The sequence below is a fragment of the Aplidium turbinatum genome, chromosome 18, assembly GCF_918807975.1.
Source record: "Aplidium turbinatum chromosome 18, kaAplTurb1.1, whole genome shotgun sequence".
Taxonomy (NCBI): domain Eukaryota; kingdom Metazoa; phylum Chordata; class Ascidiacea; order Aplousobranchia; family Polyclinidae; genus Aplidium; species Aplidium turbinatum.
In genome coordinates this window covers 4948041-4966840 of record NC_137489.1, presented here as the reverse complement: position 1 = coordinate 4966840, position 18800 = coordinate 4948041, and the positions used below count along the sequence as shown (strand labels likewise).

General features: G+C 37.0%; 1 protein-coding gene and 1 non-coding gene across 5 annotated transcripts in view; both read left to right on the top strand.

Moving 5' to 3' along the window:
- Positions 1-18800, top strand: part of LOC145787622 (tumor protein 63-like) — a 32041-nt gene that overhangs the window by 731 nt on the left and 12510 nt on the right. The window contains exons 3-7 of one of the 4 annotated variants that reach the window (XM_082599395.1): positions 1644-1718; positions 6396-6558; positions 16207-16293; positions 16623-16807; positions 18385-18466. In XM_082599395.1, coding sequence (XP_082455521.1) covers positions 1663-1718; positions 6396-6558; positions 16207-16293; positions 16623-16807; positions 18385-18466 — 573 coding nt within the window. In that variant the 5' untranslated portion in view covers positions 1644-1662. Of the gene's footprint in view, positions 1-1643; positions 1719-6395; positions 6559-8747; positions 8876-15106; positions 15211-16206; positions 16294-16622; positions 16808-18384; positions 18467-18800 lie in introns of those variants that run through there. The other 3 variants (XM_082599396.1, XM_082599398.1, XM_082599397.1) reach the window with 3 other exon arrangements.
- On the top strand, positions 13586-13687 carry LOC145788026 (U6 spliceosomal RNA). The gene has a single exon (XR_014291484.1). It is a non-coding gene; the product is annotated as a U6 spliceosomal RNA (small nuclear RNA).

Sequence of the window (18800 nt, the reverse complement as noted above, 5' to 3'; positions counted from 1 at the left end):
TTCCAGCCAAATAGCTAGCAAATTTTACATCATTTCAGTGTCCCAAGATGTTAAAACAGTGTAAAAATAATTACTTTTATTTAGCTGGGTATAGCTTTGGACTACATGTAAAAATGTTGTCAATTGTCATGCTTTTATAAGTGTTCTTGTTCAGTGTAAATTTCACCGGTCCAAAACATATAATATTTAATTTGTAATAAATTTAATGCAATCTTGATTATATTTTCTAATAGTCTATCTACTTTTGTTCCATGCAGTCAACTTTTTTGTTTAGAAATTAGTTTTTATATAATTATTCTAACATATTTCAGGAGTATTGTGAGACAAGTAGAATAATTTTTTGAGTTTTTGCAGTAGCATCAAAGGTATCAAACTGAAAAGTTAATTTGTGTGAAGTGTAGCGTGCGTGTAGTGCTGTGGCAATTCTGCACAACAAATCGTTAGAAAGTTACAAAAGCATGCAATGCTGGAGTCTTTGTTTGTTAATAAATGTAAACATGTCTGTTTTTAATATATATATCTAATTATCTATCCACACTCATTGATTAATCAAAAAGCACTTCTAAAACCTTCGTCCAGTGTTGTTTGAAAATAATACTTTTGTTCTGATGCAGTTATTACTTTTAAATAATTAAAAGCTATCAGAATATTACCCCATCAGCCATCACACATATGCTAGTCAGAAAAAGGACAGCTTTGTCCTATTCCGAAAATTCAATATATAAATGACTAATTTCAGATTGTTTCCATGGGAAAGCTTAAAGTTGGCCGAAATTAATGTTGTTTCCCTTACAAATTGTTCAAAAATCTTTCTATGAGCTCGAAAGTCTTGGATGCATTGACATAGCTTTGTTCTTGTTCGATATAATATGTGCCCGCTAGATGTCGTTCAAGAGCCACGTTCGATATACTTGCTCCGTTTCTGCTGAAGTTTGCACAGCGTGACTTGCACTTTCTTTTGTCAACTTTGTCAAATCCAGGTTGAGGTTAAGTATCCGTGATTGAAGACAGAAACGGATTTTCTTTCTGTGTTAATGCAAAGTAATCGTTCCACTGTGAAAATGTGATACGGTTCCTTAAACGTAGCTGTCCGGTGTTGGTTCAACTATGCTTTGCAAATTGCAATAGAATAGCATCACTGTACTTCAACGGTTCCACGTAAACCTGATAATGTGAATACCGTAACGATTTGTGTGTGTAACGTTAAACGGTGCAACTTGTTGCTGTGTTGTTTTTGTAAACTTTTCTATTATGTTTCATTTTTTCTGCAGCTGTGTAAATTATACCTTTGTTCAATAAAACAAAAATATTACAGTTTACGTTGTCTCAATGTTTGACAACAGCAGAAAAACCACGCTAGCCAGTGCTTTTTCGTAACGCGACGTTCTTTTGGTTTGCTAGAAAACGGGTCAATTTAAACTACGGGTTAAAGTTAAAAGTAGAAAAAAATTCAGTGTAAGAATTTAAAATAGATTTGTAGCGTTCAATTTTATGATTTAAAAAGCTGTCATACTTCTGAAAAACGATAGTGGGATGGTTTAAATGTAATAAATCACATATTGTGTTTCTTGTATTGTGGCTGCCTTGAGATGGTATGTTTTAGTATGTGACGGTCATCAACACACACTTTTTATCCCATTCAGGTGCAAGCGAGGAGTGAAGATGCAGGATGAAGGTTTCTCCAATGTTTGGAAAGACGTTGACAATTACAAAAACCCGTAAGTTAAGAGTGTTTTTCAAGTTAATATTAAAGTGAAAAAAACTAACCTTTAACATTTGAATCGTTAAAGGTGTTTGTTCTAACAAAAGTTGTGAATTTGTACGCGGCTGCTCTGAGACTGTAAAAAAGTCTGATTAGCTATCCCATACATCAAAATCTGTCATTTTTACATTGAGTGACAGATGACAGATTTTGCTGGATAGTAACGACTAACGATCTGTCATCTCCAATGGCTTGATTCTCCAGCCAGACGTGTTGGGAAATTTGATTTTCTTTGTAAATTCCACTTATTTTAACAGTTGCTCAACATATTGTGACTTTCCTACGATTTATTGACTCGAAATAGTGATCAGTAGTAGAGAGAAACCATATAATTATACACATATCGTTGAAAAATCTCGCAAGTTTGCTTGTAAAGAAAATCATACAAAAAACAAGTTACATTTGTTTCATGCTGGCTAGTACAGCAGTTGTAGAATTTCACATGATTTTGTCGACATATCCTCGGATTACAGTAAAAACACTCACAGATTTGACGTTGTATTGTCCTGACAATGCTATCACGCAAAACGGTGAGAGTTTCTGCAAGCAACCAGAAGGTATAACAACAGGTGACAACCATTCTGTATCGATCGCCAATGCCATGCACAACGCCATCAAAATTGCCAATTGCCATGCACTACGCCATCAAAACAGTTTCCAACGCATTGAAACAAGCAGAAATATTCAAACGCTTTATAGATTACATAATTTAGATATCATTTGCTCAAAAGACCGCAGAATTGATTTCAAAGTCACGACTTGGAACTTACTTTCAGAGAAATCAACACCTCCCAAACTGATAAAAATGTTGAGTTTCTAGATGGTAACCACTGCATTTGTAAAACTTCGAACTTTAAATTTGTGACCACACCAAAGAAACAGCTATAGACCGCTTGCACCTCAATGGTAAATCACATCACCCCACATCAACATTCAAGGCAATCATATACATGGAGAAGCATTACGACTGAGGAGGTTAAATGAAACACAACACGATTATATACTACAGCACTTGAACTACTTAAAAACAAAGCTTTGAAATCAAACTTTCCCCAAAATTTTACTAAAGAAAAAATTTAACTTGCTGAAGAATGGACGGAACGAACACTTAAACCCACTGAAAAAAAATGCAACCAAAGCAAAGAGAGTAATCTGGCCTACGTCATTTTTCAATTTACTCAAGACCACCAAGGCAGAAAAAAATTACAGCCCAATCAAATGATTAACTATAAACAGCCGAGCACCCTAAGAAATTTACTTAAAAAATAGAAAAAAATTGAAACTAGCAAAACATTATTACCCTGAGCCCGTTTCTTTGCCGAGTGCCAAAGTAGTAACAAGATTCTGTGCCGCTAAGTTTTTGGCATGATCCGACGCGGTATCGCACTCATGTCTACTAATTCAAAGGCATTTGTCATAAAACTGATGATATATATATATATATTCAATGATGGCTTTTGAATCAACTTGAAAATTGTTTTCAAATTCCTGTGACAGCTGTTTAAATATTAATATTTAGTTAATTTTTATTTCTTTTGTATCGGTTTCTTTTGTCGGGTTTCAATTGTTTTTGTCTAATTTTTTGCTGCTATTTTTTCACTCAATCCATCTTCTCCGCCACAACACGTCTTTCTGTCGCCACCCGCCTCTGCCTTCTTCGTTCTGCTGTGACGTCGAATCACCTGATAAAAGCGTGAAACCCGTTTAGTTTTGCTTCAGGCTTGAGCGCAAGCTTTAGAAAGGCGTATGATTTGCTCAGTCTTTCCCAATAATTTTGTTTATGTTTTTAGTGCCGCTATTATTGAAATACTGGAATTACTATTCGCACTTTAGATCATTTCGTATTATTTTGCTCGTCTACAGTGTTAGTATATATTCTCATGTTGGTGATTCCCTCAATATCGATAGGGAGTTTTCTTTGTCTCTTTTTGCAGATTGAAAGCCGGAATGGTTTGCTGCATAGCTGCAGAGGATATTATTTAACGTTGTTGTGTAGGCTACCAATTTTAATACAGTACTTTTCAGCTCGCCGACCCTTTCACATTGTAAAAAAAAAAATTCAACCCTGCGGTTGTTGCAACTGAACTGTTTTTTTTTTTTAAATATAAACAGCAATTGAATGTCTACCCTAAGAAAAGATCGCATGATTAGTTTTTGTAACTTGTCCCAAACGGCCCATTCTGCAATGTTTCCATAGCCTGCGACTGATAGCAATTTCAAATCAAGGTTTAAATTCATGCAGGATGCTTGCATCGCTTTCGCCACATCATCGCAGCTTCCACCAGGATATGCTGATCCAAATAGAAACAATAATCATAATTTAATTAGCTCAAGACAATTTTATTACACCACATTTGAAACTTTACAGATCAAAATATTGAGTGATTTGAAATGCAAACCTGGGCTGTCTTAGTTTTACGCAGTGGACTAGTTTTAGTGTGACAATATCATTATTTTTAGGTCAGACAACGATATTTTGTTGCTTGTGAAAATATTTTATGTGTTCAAATGATTGTGAACAGTGAAAATACGCGATCGGTTCTTGTGTTCTACTTGTGATATATTTAAAATGCTTGTTTCCTCTTTAGAAGATGGACTTTGGTGAGTAATTGAATCTTGCATGGGAGTGTCTTGTGTCAGTCATCACCTTATTTTGTGTACGTAGAATGGAGTTTGTGATGTGATTTCTGATCGACACTAAGCGGCTGATCAATCACCATTCGATTCTGCTGATTTTAGACTATGAGAGCAATATCTCAATTAGAGAATGGGCAACTTTTGTAAGCTATGATCAAGAACGGTACATGCAAATCTAGGAAAACGATTTTTCGGGTACAAAATGTGTGTTTGCAAAATGCCATTTGTTCCCTTGCAAATTGGTGTCTGTATCTTTTAATTGGGTGTCAATCAGGGTACCGTATGCTTTTTTATCGTCTCTAGCTGGCCTAATAGTTTTTTTATGATTTAACTGATGAAACGTTGAATGTATGAGCAGACAGAGGGCAGAGGCAAGGAAGCCAATCTTCGTGTCCACCTTCAGGCATGCCTAAGTGTCTTGCCAAAGACTTGAGAGGTGTCGAACCAGCGCCCTTTCGAGTACGGTACCGTACCAGAGCACTCACCACTCGGCTATGCAGCCGACAGAGCTTATTACTATTAGATGGGTCAGAAAGTGTAGAAGATTTGTGAATGGATAAGTTTTGGTTGCTTCAACGTCTGCATACGTTGCTAACTGGGAAGGAATCAACAGCAACAAGACAGAGTTTGGTTGCTGACTCTTGTGGCACTGACGATATCATTGATACCTTTCAAGACATTTTTATTGTTTCTGCTTTTATTGAGCTCTTGTTGGAATTGCGAGTTCAACGAACACGCAGATTGCCCTCTAAGCACGTGGGCGTGAGTTGTTGATCTATTCTTTTTTGTGTATATTTGCCTGTAATTGTTTTTTGATTCTTCTCACGCTTTAAACTAATCGCAATGTCTATAGATTGATTTAGCTCACGCGCAGATCGATTTGTGGAATTAGCCTCACATCTCGTGTTCTCACAGGCAATCAGGTTGGAATCGCGCTACACATACTACATCAACATTATGTGTAGTTTGGTTATGCTTCTGCAATCTGCATTTATCTTTTCTAGATTGTGTAGCTTCTCAAACAGAAAATCAACCGTTTTTTTACATTGATTCAACGTCTACAGAGGTTGAATCAATGTAAAAAACGGATTTTGCTGCCTGGGGTTGCAACATCTGTTTCACTGCTCTCTTTGTTGGGTTGCCAAATTTTTCAGTGTTCCCACTCCACCAGGAGATAGATTAATTATTTTTTACATTGATTCAACGTCTGCAGACTCAATGTATGAAAAATAAACATCAGTGTAAAAAAGAATTGATTTCCTGGCTGGGTACATCGTTTACCCGCTGTGTGGGTGTCGTGAGTTTTGTGACGTAATACGGTGTGAAACGACTCCTATCAGCGCAAAAACGCTCCTTGAAAAACTTTAAGATGAAGACGCTTTGTGTCGGAGCTATGTTTGGTTTTGATTTGAATACGCTACCTGAACTGGAATAGTTTAGTAAATTTTCAAAAGACATTCGACCCAAATCATGCTAACTAATAATTTTAAAGCTCCCTTCGTCTGAAGTTATTTTTCTTCTGATTCGAGTGCATGTCGAAACGAATCGAAGCCAACACAAACAAGTTGTATTATGAAACAAAATTTATGTTTGGAAATCAAGTAGTCCTTATGTATATGGCATTGTCTGTTTTTCGAAAACATTTAGTTTTTATCCTTTCTGCTACAGGCAAGCTATAATACTATGCATTGATATTGCCCGATCGTTAGAATTTGCAGATGTTTACATTTTACAATTTTTTTGTCTGGGTATGTTGTTGATTTGATTTTGCAAACTGCCTGATTTGATTCATGAATTTAAATTTTGCTTCTACAAATTTCTTGGGCCGGACCTAACTAACTATGCGGTCCTTTTCCAATTCGATTCTGCTGTGAAGTGTTTGCAAAAACATTTCCACATATTACAATGCTGTTTGGTTACGCCAAATTTATATCATCTTTGATGCAATCACCTGATCAGTTTGCGTCACTATTTGATTGCTCAATGTTGTTTCTAGGGATGAACCCGAAGTAGGGCCGCCAGTGTTTTCCTTCTCCGACAACAATGGGGGTTTTCAAAACAGCGTAACCTTGGACATTTTTTCGGAGTTTCAAGAATTCGCCCCTGACCCGTCTCTTTCCCAATCCATTACTGCTCAAACACTGAGCCATACTGTTGAGGTAAAGTTTGTTGCTTGATTTGACGGTTTTTACCATTCCTTTCTATGCAGAATTGGATGTTTTTTCATTAACTCGATTATCACTTGTTCCAATGTCTGTGACGCAATAAGAAATATTTGGAAACGGCAGAGATCAACTATTTATCATTTTTTTCCGTCTCGTCTCAGCGGCAAGTCAGTCACTTTCTAAAAAATCATCTGCAGATGTTGAATCAATGCAAAAAGTGATTGATTTGCTGGCTGGGATGTTGTTCTAATATATGATTTTTTGTAATATTTCTAATGTACTGTATAGGCCTTCCTACTGCGATTAAATGAGCACTATACTCGTTTGTTTTAAAAGGTTAGCCTATAGCACCCCGTGGTCTGCTAGGCTTAAAATAAAATTTTCTTGTTTTCAAATGATTTTCAATATATATTTTTTTTCAGCGCATGATCTATTTCTACTATTTTTTTCCTCAAAATTATTTAGATTCTTTAAGGTTCACAATTACAGGCTCATATTAATACACAACTTCTGTAGTTTATTAATAATCTCACTCGTAAACAAGTTTGCAGGCTAAATGAATTATTTTCTTTGTTTTGGAATTGTGAGATAGAATCCGCGTAACCGTTATTCCGTTAGAATTGTTTTGTTGTCTCGAGTATTAATGTGGTAAATTAATATGTTTACAATATTATTACATTTTTTCCCAGGCATAGTGAAATTATGTCTTTTGCAGACAGATTGTTTGAAGTGTTAGTTTACAGATAAGCACTTTCTGTAGAATATCTCGAAAGAAAGCCTCTCAATAGGATCACGTGGTTTAAAGTTTCTCCCCTTTTGTTTCTGGTGGACACTAACCGCAGAATCACAATCTGAGTCTTTTGTTTTTCCTTTTTCTTTTTTCAAACCGTCGTTTGAAAGAAGATTCAAAGACCAGGTATTCTATGTGCGATATGTAATACGAAACGATAACGATATATGTTGAATTATTACAATGATTGTAATACTGTTATCATTTGTAAGAGTTGAATATTCCGTTGGAAATTACAGTATATAAGCCGTGGTTGAGCCCCATTCAATTTATTTGCCTGACTGCGGGTAACCCGCTCACTTGACGCAGTCGTCTACGATATTCTTAGTAGTTTTGTGAGTTGGGTGGATGATAATTATATTAGTCAAAGTTTTGTCTAGAGAATGTTGACATTGGGTTGTCGCACGACAATCCGCGGCTTAGTATGCAATGTTAGCATGGGAGTGGAGGTGGTGTGTCTTAAGGAAAATTTTTGAGGAATTATTTTTTTACTACGCTAAGATTCAGATCAGAAATGAAAGGAGGAAAACAGCACAACTGAATTTTAAGGTTTCTGAATTCCAACGATTTCGCTTTCCAGTAAGAGTTGATGGTGTTGCCGCAGGTTTAGTTGCTTTCCCAATGTTTACATTTCATTTACTACTCTTCCTTAGTTGACAGTCGTTTAGCAAGTTTAAATGTGCGGGCGTAAAAACTTCAGTTTCATTTAAATTGAACGTGGAATTTGTATGTTTGTTTGGTTGGACTGGGCATGTCTGGTTAAGCCCTACAACTAACAATGGGAGACGAGTCCTGGCTTGTTGCTTTACTCTGTGTATTAAAGCGCCATCTACCGGTTACTAAGATGTTTGAAAATTAAAGTTCGTTGAGCTGGGACGCTATCCCGTTCTCTCCTAGTTCTCTGTTTCTTTTTTTTCTTACTTACTTCCATTTTTCCACCGAGTGTTCACCGGGTATAAAACTTGCTGGATGAAAATCAAAGTCTGGTTTCAAGCTTCTTGCTTGCAGTATTTAGACGTCTTTGATAATAAAAACAGTTGAACCTCTTTATGATTTCTTGAAATGCGTTTGTAATTTAGATTCCGGCCAGTTTCTAACCTGTTGGATCAGGTGTAAAAACTAAAGTTTCAATCTGATTAATGGGACTTCAAAGCCAATTGAAATTGCTCAATGCTCATGCTTCGTAACTTATGAGCCTGCTAGCACGGAACTGTTAAGAAGACCAGGATGACTCTAATTAAGTTTATGTAGGCAACAGTCAGGTTTAAGAAAGTTTCACTAGTAAGATTGTCACTCCTCTCTCTTCTGAAGACAGTTGCTAAATGAGTAAAAACAGAGTTAGTGCTGTGGTTTGTGCATCACCTGTAACAAAATAATGCTACATCTTTTGGATTGACGAAATATATTTTTGGCTCAGCGTGTGTGATGTATTCTATGGGAGTTACTAAAGATTTTATGAAAGTTGAAGTACAAGATCACATGGAAATTAATTCTCTAGTGTTGTCCCACAGCAACTTGCGGGTAAGATTCGGACTTACTGTTAAAAAGTTGTTGCCAATTTTTGATACGTGATATCACTTATGCATACAAAAATGGTAGCTATTCGGAGTGTTCATTATGAATCCTAAGACCAATTTTGTTTTTATTATTAACATTTATATAAAATGTTAATGATAATAATTTTATTTGAAATAAAACAAAACTATGTCAAGCAATTCAGCATTGCGAAAAAGCCAAAATTTAAATAATTTATCAGCATTATGCACGACTTAAGATTTTACAAACTCAAGTATTGTCAAAATAGGCCCCAGTATTTTGCAGAAATAATGCTTTCCCGTTTCTGCTCACCTTTCAATTACAAAAAAAAAAATTAAAAACCATTTTGTGTAGTTGTGAGTCGTCTCTTGATTTCAGAAATAATTAATTAAACTACCATTCAACATTTTATAGGCAGAGAAAACTTTTTCTCGAACCGTAGAAAATTTCATTATTAGGTCACCGCTTCAATGCGTGATGGAAATCTACAGATAAATCTGCATCAGGCATTGCAGAGTGCAAAAAACAGTGTTGCAGAACGCGTTTTCGAATATTAAATTCTCATCAGTGCAACTACGTTTTTGTCACCAACTACGTTTTTGTCACTAACTTCGAATGTTTTAAGTTAAAAAAAAAACGTCAGATATGTTTTCCTAAAACTTGTCTTCCGCTACTTTGCTGTAATTTGGTGGGGGTAACGCAACGGATGTGGCGCTCACTTTCCAGTCATGCAGGTCCTGGTTTGATTCTCGCCTTAAAACGGTTGTTAAAAAACAGTGCTCACCTCTATTCGGGGTCTAAAAATTGGGCGGGCGGAACTGGTGAAGAAAAGGTGGCCGAGAGAAAGGAACTGGTCACCTTACTTTCGTTAAGTGTTGAAAGCTTAGTGTGATGAGAATCTTATTTTCTCATCCCATGGTGCTTGGATCAACCATGGAAATCTTCTTTTCCTCATAATTTATTTCACAAAAGTTGGTATCTGCATCACAATTTTCTGCAGTGGAACACTCAAAATTAACGCAATTTGTTAGTTTGAATCCACCACAATAGCCACTTTGACTGGAACAATCTTATAACATCAATTTGCAACAAAAATACTCGTCTATCAAACTGGATAACCTTCATCCGTATAAGCAAAAGGTTGTCATTTTTGCATAGTTTCAACGTCTCCAGACGTTGGCTAGGATGAGACATTGGTGTTCTTTGAGTCAGTTAAAGGTCTCGTGACAGTTTGAAGTGCAAACAACTCGTTGATGCATTACTGTTTCTTTTACTTGTAGCTAGCCCAGTGATGCTAACGGCAATTTTTTTTAAAGGTGATTGTCGTAAATCTTTGCGATGTGTTAGCGCAACAAATACCTGATGACTCCTGGTGTGTTTAAATCTGAAATCTGTTCAAAAATTAACTTGAGTTTCTCATTTTGAAAACGACTTTGTCCCTTTGATAGTATATAATAAGTTAGCTTTCACTGTGTCGGTCACCAAATGTTACATTATTTTTATGTATTTTAAACATCACAATATCACGTTTTAACATATACAAGCCACTTTCTGGCACAGATATATGACCATGTGTTTTTGAAATTGCTGCAAAATATTTGCTTAGCCATGGCACAGGCCCAGACAGCAAACCAACTGTTTTCTGCATTGAATCAGACGTTGAATCAATGACTGTTCCACAGGGGGCTTTGCCACATGCGGAATGGCCCGTTTCGGTGAGTCCGATCTCTTAACGGGGGATTTTTTCAATTTTTTTTTTTAAATTATCGGGTACCGTAGCCTAATTATCATTGCCGTTTTAGGGTTAGGGGTTTGGGGTTAGGGTTAGAGGTTAGAAACTCACCGAATCGGACTCACCGAATAGTAGCAGACCGTGCCACATGGGACCATGAAATGAAAGCCATTTCTTCATAAACTCACGTTTCAAAACACGCATCGCTCAACGTTGCTGAACGTTGTGTTACGGTGGAGTTGGGGGATTTAAATTTACTGAAACTGATCATAAAAAGTTATTTTAAAGTGCAAGTACCTCAATAAAATTGGTTCCCGTTTTTATGTGAACCACAAATTGCTCATTTATTCACCAAGCCATCTTCAACGATGCGAATCGACTACAGACCTTTCCACCTTTCCCTGCCTGAAACGTCATAGGAAATTACAGTTTTGAGTTTAAAATGACGCAAATAACGAGAGAACAAATCTAATAGATTACTATTTATGTAGTGTACACCTTAACATAGTCAATGTAGATCTATTCACCAGCATCTTTAACTTTGAATTGAATCAATCTCCTTTTTCACATTGATTTAACGTTCGTAAACGTTTGCACTTTGGGAAATTTGTGTTGTAGTCCAGACAGCAAAATCTACATTGTACTGTAGACAGAAGTTATAATGAAAGTTTAAACAGTGGGCTGCACAAACTCACAAAAGATCTGCCTGAAAAGTTGTTTCTGGAGCAGTATCCACAGAAAATCTTATTTTGCAGATGTTTCATTGTTTAAATTGGATTCGTTCTATTTATGTATAACTTAACCACTGTTCTGTAAGTTTGGCAATTTTTAGGTGCAGTAGTACAAACTTAGTTCGGGAATCTTCCTTGAATATTAAGTGTAGGGTGCTCGAATTTTTCCAGACTAAAACATGTCTTCTTTTTCGCTATATTGTTTTTAAGTTTATATCAACTGAAAGGGAATTACTGTTGTGCCAAACCATCCAGCTTCTGCTTCATATTTTACATAAAAGAAAACTTTTTTTTTATTTGTATTGGAAGTTGTAGCTAGAAAAGCTTTGTGTGATATTAAATCCGTTTTCTTTTATTTACAAAGCGCCTTTGTTTGGTCAGTTGAGCTAAGTCAACTTGGTAGAGATGAAACGGCGATTGGCAAGATGGAGAGTAATATTAAACCAACATTTGATAGAAATGCCTCGAATTTTGCTTTATTTGTCCAATACGTTTATTACAAGTATTGATTGTTCAATTATGAAATTCAAAGCACAGTAAGTTGAGTTTATCTAATTCTAAACGCATGAGTAAAGCAAATTTTTGAAAATAACGGTTCTCCTTTTATTGTTTCGCTGTTGACTGTACAGTGTACACTTGTACAGTGTTTAACTCTTACCCAATAAAATTGTGCTTGATACACATCGCGGCTTATCAGATGCCCTCTGTATGTAAGGGCATGACAAATATCATAAGCCACTTCAAATTTGAAAGCTTTTTGTTGTATGTAGATCATTTTCGTTGGGAAATTATTGCATTTGGATAGGGACGTAACTTGGAATAGGCTATATAACGTTGGTTAGGCAAAAACTGCGGAGAAAACTAATTTCGATTTCAAGAGACTTCTGAAGCTTGTTCAACTGATAAATTTTCATTAGTAATAACTTTTTATCTAAATGCGCTGGTTCTCGTTGAATCAGCGCTACATGGCCTGATTTGCTCGCTGGGCAGTTGCTGCTGGATGTTTGAATTTAAATCTTTTACCCAATAAAATAGATCAAAATTATAGAGTCTATATATAATAATTATACAGTCCATAATATAGACTGTGTAGACTGTAGTGTGTATATACTGTACAATACATTACACCAGGGGTCACCAACCTTTTTTGCATGCGGGCCACTTTGGCACTAAGGAGAGCTGTGGTGGGCCGCACTAATAAAATGTTAGGTAGGTTGACTCTTATGCTAGAAAAGAACGCATTACGTACCCAGTATCCAGCGTTGCATGTTGTTCATATTTATGTTAGAATACCGTAGCAACAAAATTAATCGAACAACGCTACTGCCAGGCCAAGCTCCTTTTATAACACTTTTGACTTTTTTAACAATGCCTAATAAATAGAGGCCACTTGTTTTGTGCACTTATAGCGAGGCGAGCGGTTTCATCAGAATATTCATCGCCAAGCAAGAGTGGTGTTGTTACTTCGCTTCGCAAAAGATATCTTGCAATTAACAGTTTCAGTAAACAAGGAAATGTTTGACACATCGCAATACAGGCAACAATAGTGACCTGCAAACATATCAGCAAAAGATAGGCTCCAATAACAGGGAAAAAGAAACCAGGTACCATCTTCTCTTCTCTCGTGTTGTCGCTATATGTCAGGGCATCCGTTGGTTAACCACTGCCTGGTGTCGTCATCGATGGAAATTAGGCCTTCCATACCATGAGGAGGTCTGTATAGCCGGCAATCCTTGATAATGTGTGCTGCCATCTGCGTTTCACCACACTCACAAGCAGCACTCTCTGCCGACGAAAGCAAGTACCTCCACGTGGCCGCCCCCGCAAGTACCGACTTTGGGGAAACTAAACTTGCTACAACTGTCGCTATAAAGTTATGCGGAAGAACAATCATCAGAATGGCACCCTCAGACCAAGCACAGCGCCCTTGTCAGGGCGAACAGCACCAGCTGTTGTAGGTCAAGGAGTGACCATTCTGCAACTAAATGTTGAAGGCACCACCAACGCTAAACTAGACATCATCACACCAGGTACCATGAAACAAACGCTTGTGGAAATCACCGAAAAATCGTAATTTATGAACAGTCTTCCCTCTAAAAAAGCAATGAGTTGGTTTTTCATCCTTTTTGTGAGAATCTATAAAACCGTCTTTCTTTTATTATAGACAACTGTCACTTGCGGTGCTCATCAGCGTGGCAAGAATTTGTTGATTAACAACATTTTGCAGTACTTGCTTCGGCAGTACATAGGCCTATACTATAATTGGAACGATACAGATTAGCATGGCTCCTGCGCAAGGGTGACACGCAAAATCGTGAAGCGTTCCATATTTCTTTAAAAAAAAAACGTTTTGCAGTAGGCCTACTAAGCTAAATATTTTCATAATACAATCAGAAAAAGTCTCTAAATTTATATGTAATATATTGCCAATTTATTATAAATTGAGTTGGCACACCGACCGATTTTGCCAACAAAAACTTGTATAAAGAGAACACTGCTCGTGAAACACAATAACGGTGAAACTCGCACTAGTGTTTACATGACATTTGCAAACTTAAAATAAGCAACCCTATGCTCACAGACAATTTCAAAATTCGAAAACAGACGTTTTAATCAACCACTGGGACAGTGTGGCTGGACATCGCATTCGAATAACTTTAAGCAACTCCCACCTTGAACTATAATCTGATTGGTCGGTCGGTGGAATCGTATGCAATGCGAAAATATGCTTCCAGGAAAGTATTTTTTGCCTTCGTGCTCTTTAACTCCCTCAAGAAAAGTATTTTTGGTTATACTTGTACGCTGATACCTTCCGCGGGCCGCAGCGATACAGCGTGGCGGGCCGCATGCGGCCCGCGGGCCGCCATTTGGTGACCCCTGCATTACACTGCACAAAGTCGTAGATTCATAAAGCGTCGCTCTCTTTTAGTCTCTTTTTTCTTTTTTCCACTCTCGTTTTCCGTGTTTCTTTTTTCTTATATATAACTTTTTGTCGGTTTGTCGTTGTATTTGTCATCATCATATTCCTTGATTTGTCCTTTTGAATTCATGTGTTTTCATTAATATCAACTCCCAACCGTTAACCTTTAACGGTGAGACATAGTTCAACTTGTGGCTCACTAGATTGTTACAGCAGAAAGGTGTGTAAAGAATCGTTGATGCAAACTGACAGGCGCCCTGAGTTGTAAAAAATCGCAGTCATAACAAAAGACTATGTCAAATGAAATAAAGATAGTAATCACAATGTTTTATTTTTATTCAAAATTATGAGTTTGCAGGTAAGCCAGGACATAAAAAGAGCCAGGTTACACACGCTGTAATTAACTTATCCATATCATAAAACAGCACAGCCAAAAAGTTTTCGAAATGCAGTTTCATGATCAAATAAGTACAGTATTTAGCGATAGACTAATACGGATCACGTTCTATTCCCAGTTCTTAATAATTTTATAGTTTAAAAACCGGAAACTTCAAACTCGTAATGACGTTGCCAGGTCCTGGGTCAGTGGTGCTAAACCTTTGCAAACATACGACACTGCTAAGTCCTAACTAGCGAGTATTAAAAGACGTTTTATCAATCCGTGGACAAGTCTTCTCAAAATGCAAGTTCTTAAAATTAGACCGGCCGACAGATACTTGGTTCATTTGCTGTAACATTTTATTGATCTTGCAAAAGCACTATACCATGACAATAATTTTCTACTGTACGATTTAGGGTAAACATTGGCATAGACATAGTATTATTTTTAAAAATAAAACTTTAACAAATTAATTATCAAACAGTCATGATGAAATTGTGTGCACTTGAAGGTCGGAATTACCAGGTTTCAGCTTTGGCATCGCTTGATTACCACGAGGTAGTATTTCCTGCTTTGTGATATTTTCCTGTTTTGCTTTATTGGGCAACTAGTTGATCAAGGTTATTTATTGAGCTTTTGAGAACGTCTGTAATTTTGGCATTGAAAGTCCGCTGCATGCGTAATGCTTTGTAAACGATGTAGTAGTAGTCCAGTTTTAATTCGGTGATGTCCCCGTTACCGAGGGTGGCCGGATTTACCTTCAAGTGCCGCAATCACCTTCACACCCTGTATCCACATCGATCTGTCCAATGCGTCCTCTCTTGTCAAGCCTTCCTTGCTACTCTCCTCCTGAACTTGCTTTTTCCACGTTTTCTTAGATGATAATGATAATATAACGCAAGCTTACGAGCAATTGAAACAATATCATTTCGTAAGTTTTTGGAAGCAAAATGCCGTTCCAAAGTTAACGTTTTCGATATAATTTTCTTATATGAATTTGTATTGAATTAAGTTATTCGGAGAACAATTTCGTTTTGACAAAAAAAAATTTGAAATCGTACTCTCCGTACCAATAAGTCGTTTTTTTTTTTACACTGACTCATTGACGTAAAACGACTAATTTGCCGGCAAGGTTAACTCCTGTGGAAATGTTCCTTGGGTGAAATTCATGGGATCTGCACAAACTGACTTTTTACAGCAATAGGTTTAACACTGTGGACCTGATTTTATGTTTGGAAATCAGCAACAGTTAAAGGAGTGAAAACAGTTTGAAAATTTTTGTTGGCGCAAAATTTACGCGAGAGTTGCAAATAGCCTAGACGTGAAATGTCGTCTTCCACTGAAATGCATTCCAATCAAGCTGATGATTCGGCCAAGGCACTTATTAAGTGGAAGACGTTGAAGATGCAAAGTAAACTGCAACGGTTCAGCTACTTTAATATCTTGTACCACTGTACGAGCTGACATTCGGCCATGCATATTTGAATAAATCTTTCTTTTAGTGCTGTATGTCAATCTTGCGCGAGTTCTAACTATGTCAATTTACTCTTTCAGCAGCCCAGTTATCCGTGTACTACCTACCAGTCGAACAATGGCATCCGAAATTTTACGAACGAATTGGGCCAGCCACTCAATCACGAGGTAAATCTTACAATCTTATTTTAGCTTGCAATCAACAGCAAGATTGTATGTAACAAAATAAAGAAGAACAAAAAACTGTAATTGCTGAAAAAATGTGGGCCCGAAGTCAATGACAGTAACATCTAATTAGACAAATGAAAACATTGATAAATTGGTTTTCTCGTCTTTTCTTTTTCTCGTTACTGTTTAATTGAGCTGCGGTTTATGATACTGTCTTTGTGTTTTACTTTTTTCTCATTCATGGCTGACTTAATATTGTGACTTTTCCGAAAAATAGTTACCTTAATGAAAATTCTCAGATGTTGTATTTGAAAGTATCTTTTCCGCAGGCAAATATATCGACAATAGCAAATGGCCAGCAGATGTCGATGCAGCGCATGAGCAATTATCAAACAAATAGTCCTAACAACAGAGATGGGTCCAACAGTACACACAACAGCCCATACGCCCTAAGCCCGTCCCAGGGGTTTGACCTTTCTACCTCACCCCCTACAAAGCCATCCATTCCATCCAAGTAAGTTCGCTTATCTGCTGTAGCAAAGCTTTGCTTTTATGCTGTGGAATTAACTTAACAAAACCAAAGATCATAAACAACAGTGCTTCTATCCCGCACCTTTGTTTGCTGGGTGGGATAATTAGAAAATTATGCCAATCTTTATCACATCTCTTTGGAAAACATTTTGCTTTTCATTTTGTGTCGGCTGTTAAGTTCTATTCAAATTTGCTTTTAACCTTTTCACACACAGGCTTCTTTTCATTCTTATCCTTTATTGACTAGTACACCTCACAAGTTTGCCGATTTCGTGCAATGTTATGTTACTATATAATAGTGACGTTGAAATAATGTGCAAAACCGCAAATTTTCTCACACTTTTCAAAGGCATGCATATTTGCACACGCTTGATTTGGAGTTCCAATTTAGATTGTAATATAAAGAAGCGATGTATTTGACTTGCTGGTATCCGGATCCATCCATTACCCCAGACAGCAAATCAACTATTTTTACGTTGATTCCCACGTCCGCAGACTAGAATTAGGTGAATAGATTTGCTGTCTGGGGCTTGTATGGCTTGTTATATCAAAGATATAGTTTAAAGTTTATCAAGCTTCGTTGCTGAGTTTACTAGAGCAGCTAACTGTGCACGATGTTCAACGGGCTATAGGTTCGGAACCCTGTGTGGCATCTGTTCCTGTTTTAATTGTTAGAAATAGATTGTTAGCAAATTTGTGACGAAATAAAGAGAAATTTAAATATTTCTATGAAGTTAGGGCTATCGAAGATTGTTGTTTTCAGCTTGATAACGTCTACAGGCGTTGAATCAATGTAAAAACGACAAATATGCTGTCTGGGCGTGACAGTTCGTATACTCACCGACGTAGAGGCTCAACTGACAAAATTCAAACCTGACGTTACGTCAACGTGACCTCACGTCGAACAAACGCAATGACAGGTTTTGGCCGCAGACGTCTAGTTATTATTTCTAACCGACACTCTTCTATTTGCTTTCCAAATATTGTGTGGTCCTTTTAATCCTTACATCTTGTTGCGTTTGCTAACACACAGCCAGGATACAGTTGCTTTGTTAGTAGAAGTAGCTTTAAATTTTAAATCTTGTCGTAAAATTCCCATGCCACTTGTCGTCCTTGTGGGTTAAACACGGTATGGCTAGCTGGCCAGCATTGTTTGCATTTCTTTTATGTGAGCAAGCGTTCGTTAGTTGTGATTTTTTTGTTTTCAGGATTAAAAAAAACGGTTTTATTTTATATATAACTAGTTTTTAAACGCTCTTCAACAAACGTGTCTTAGGGTTGGACACAATAGTTATGTTTTGAAAGCATTAACTCTGCGTACGATTTTGAAAGTCAACTTCTAGTATTTTGATAGTTGGCTATACGGTAACCTTGTAGCATTCTAACCAGCAAGCAAAATCTATCGTTCGTAGAGGTTTTGTGTGGCCTATATTAATACAAAATGGGTGGGTTTTGCTGTCCTGGTAGCCAAGAAGACAAAATTAGCTATTATTAAATTGTGACATTACAAAAACCAATAATTAATCGACTGGTTTCATTTCAATCGGACTTCCTTTGCAGCACCGACTACCCTGGTGAATATAACTTCTCCATCAACTTTGGAGAGGCAACCGAGTCGGCACCGAAGAGCGCCCAATACACGGTCAGTTTGTTTATTGTTCTATCCAGAATCATACTCTGTGGTTTAAGACTAAGATTGAGAACGGGATTATCCTTGTCCTGATGTCCTCGTTTGGTTTGCTTATTGCTTATTGAATACAAATACAATATTACGGGCCATTCCGACAATGTTAAATGGCGTCTTGATCGCAGTGGTCACGCTGTACTGTCATCACTCATCATTGTACTCCCATACAACAAATCAACCGTTTTTTACATTAATTTAACGTCTGCAACGGGATTTCTAATTGCTTCAATGACGTTGTGTCGAACAATGTTGAAACTATATAAAAGAGACAACTTTTTCTGGCTGTTCT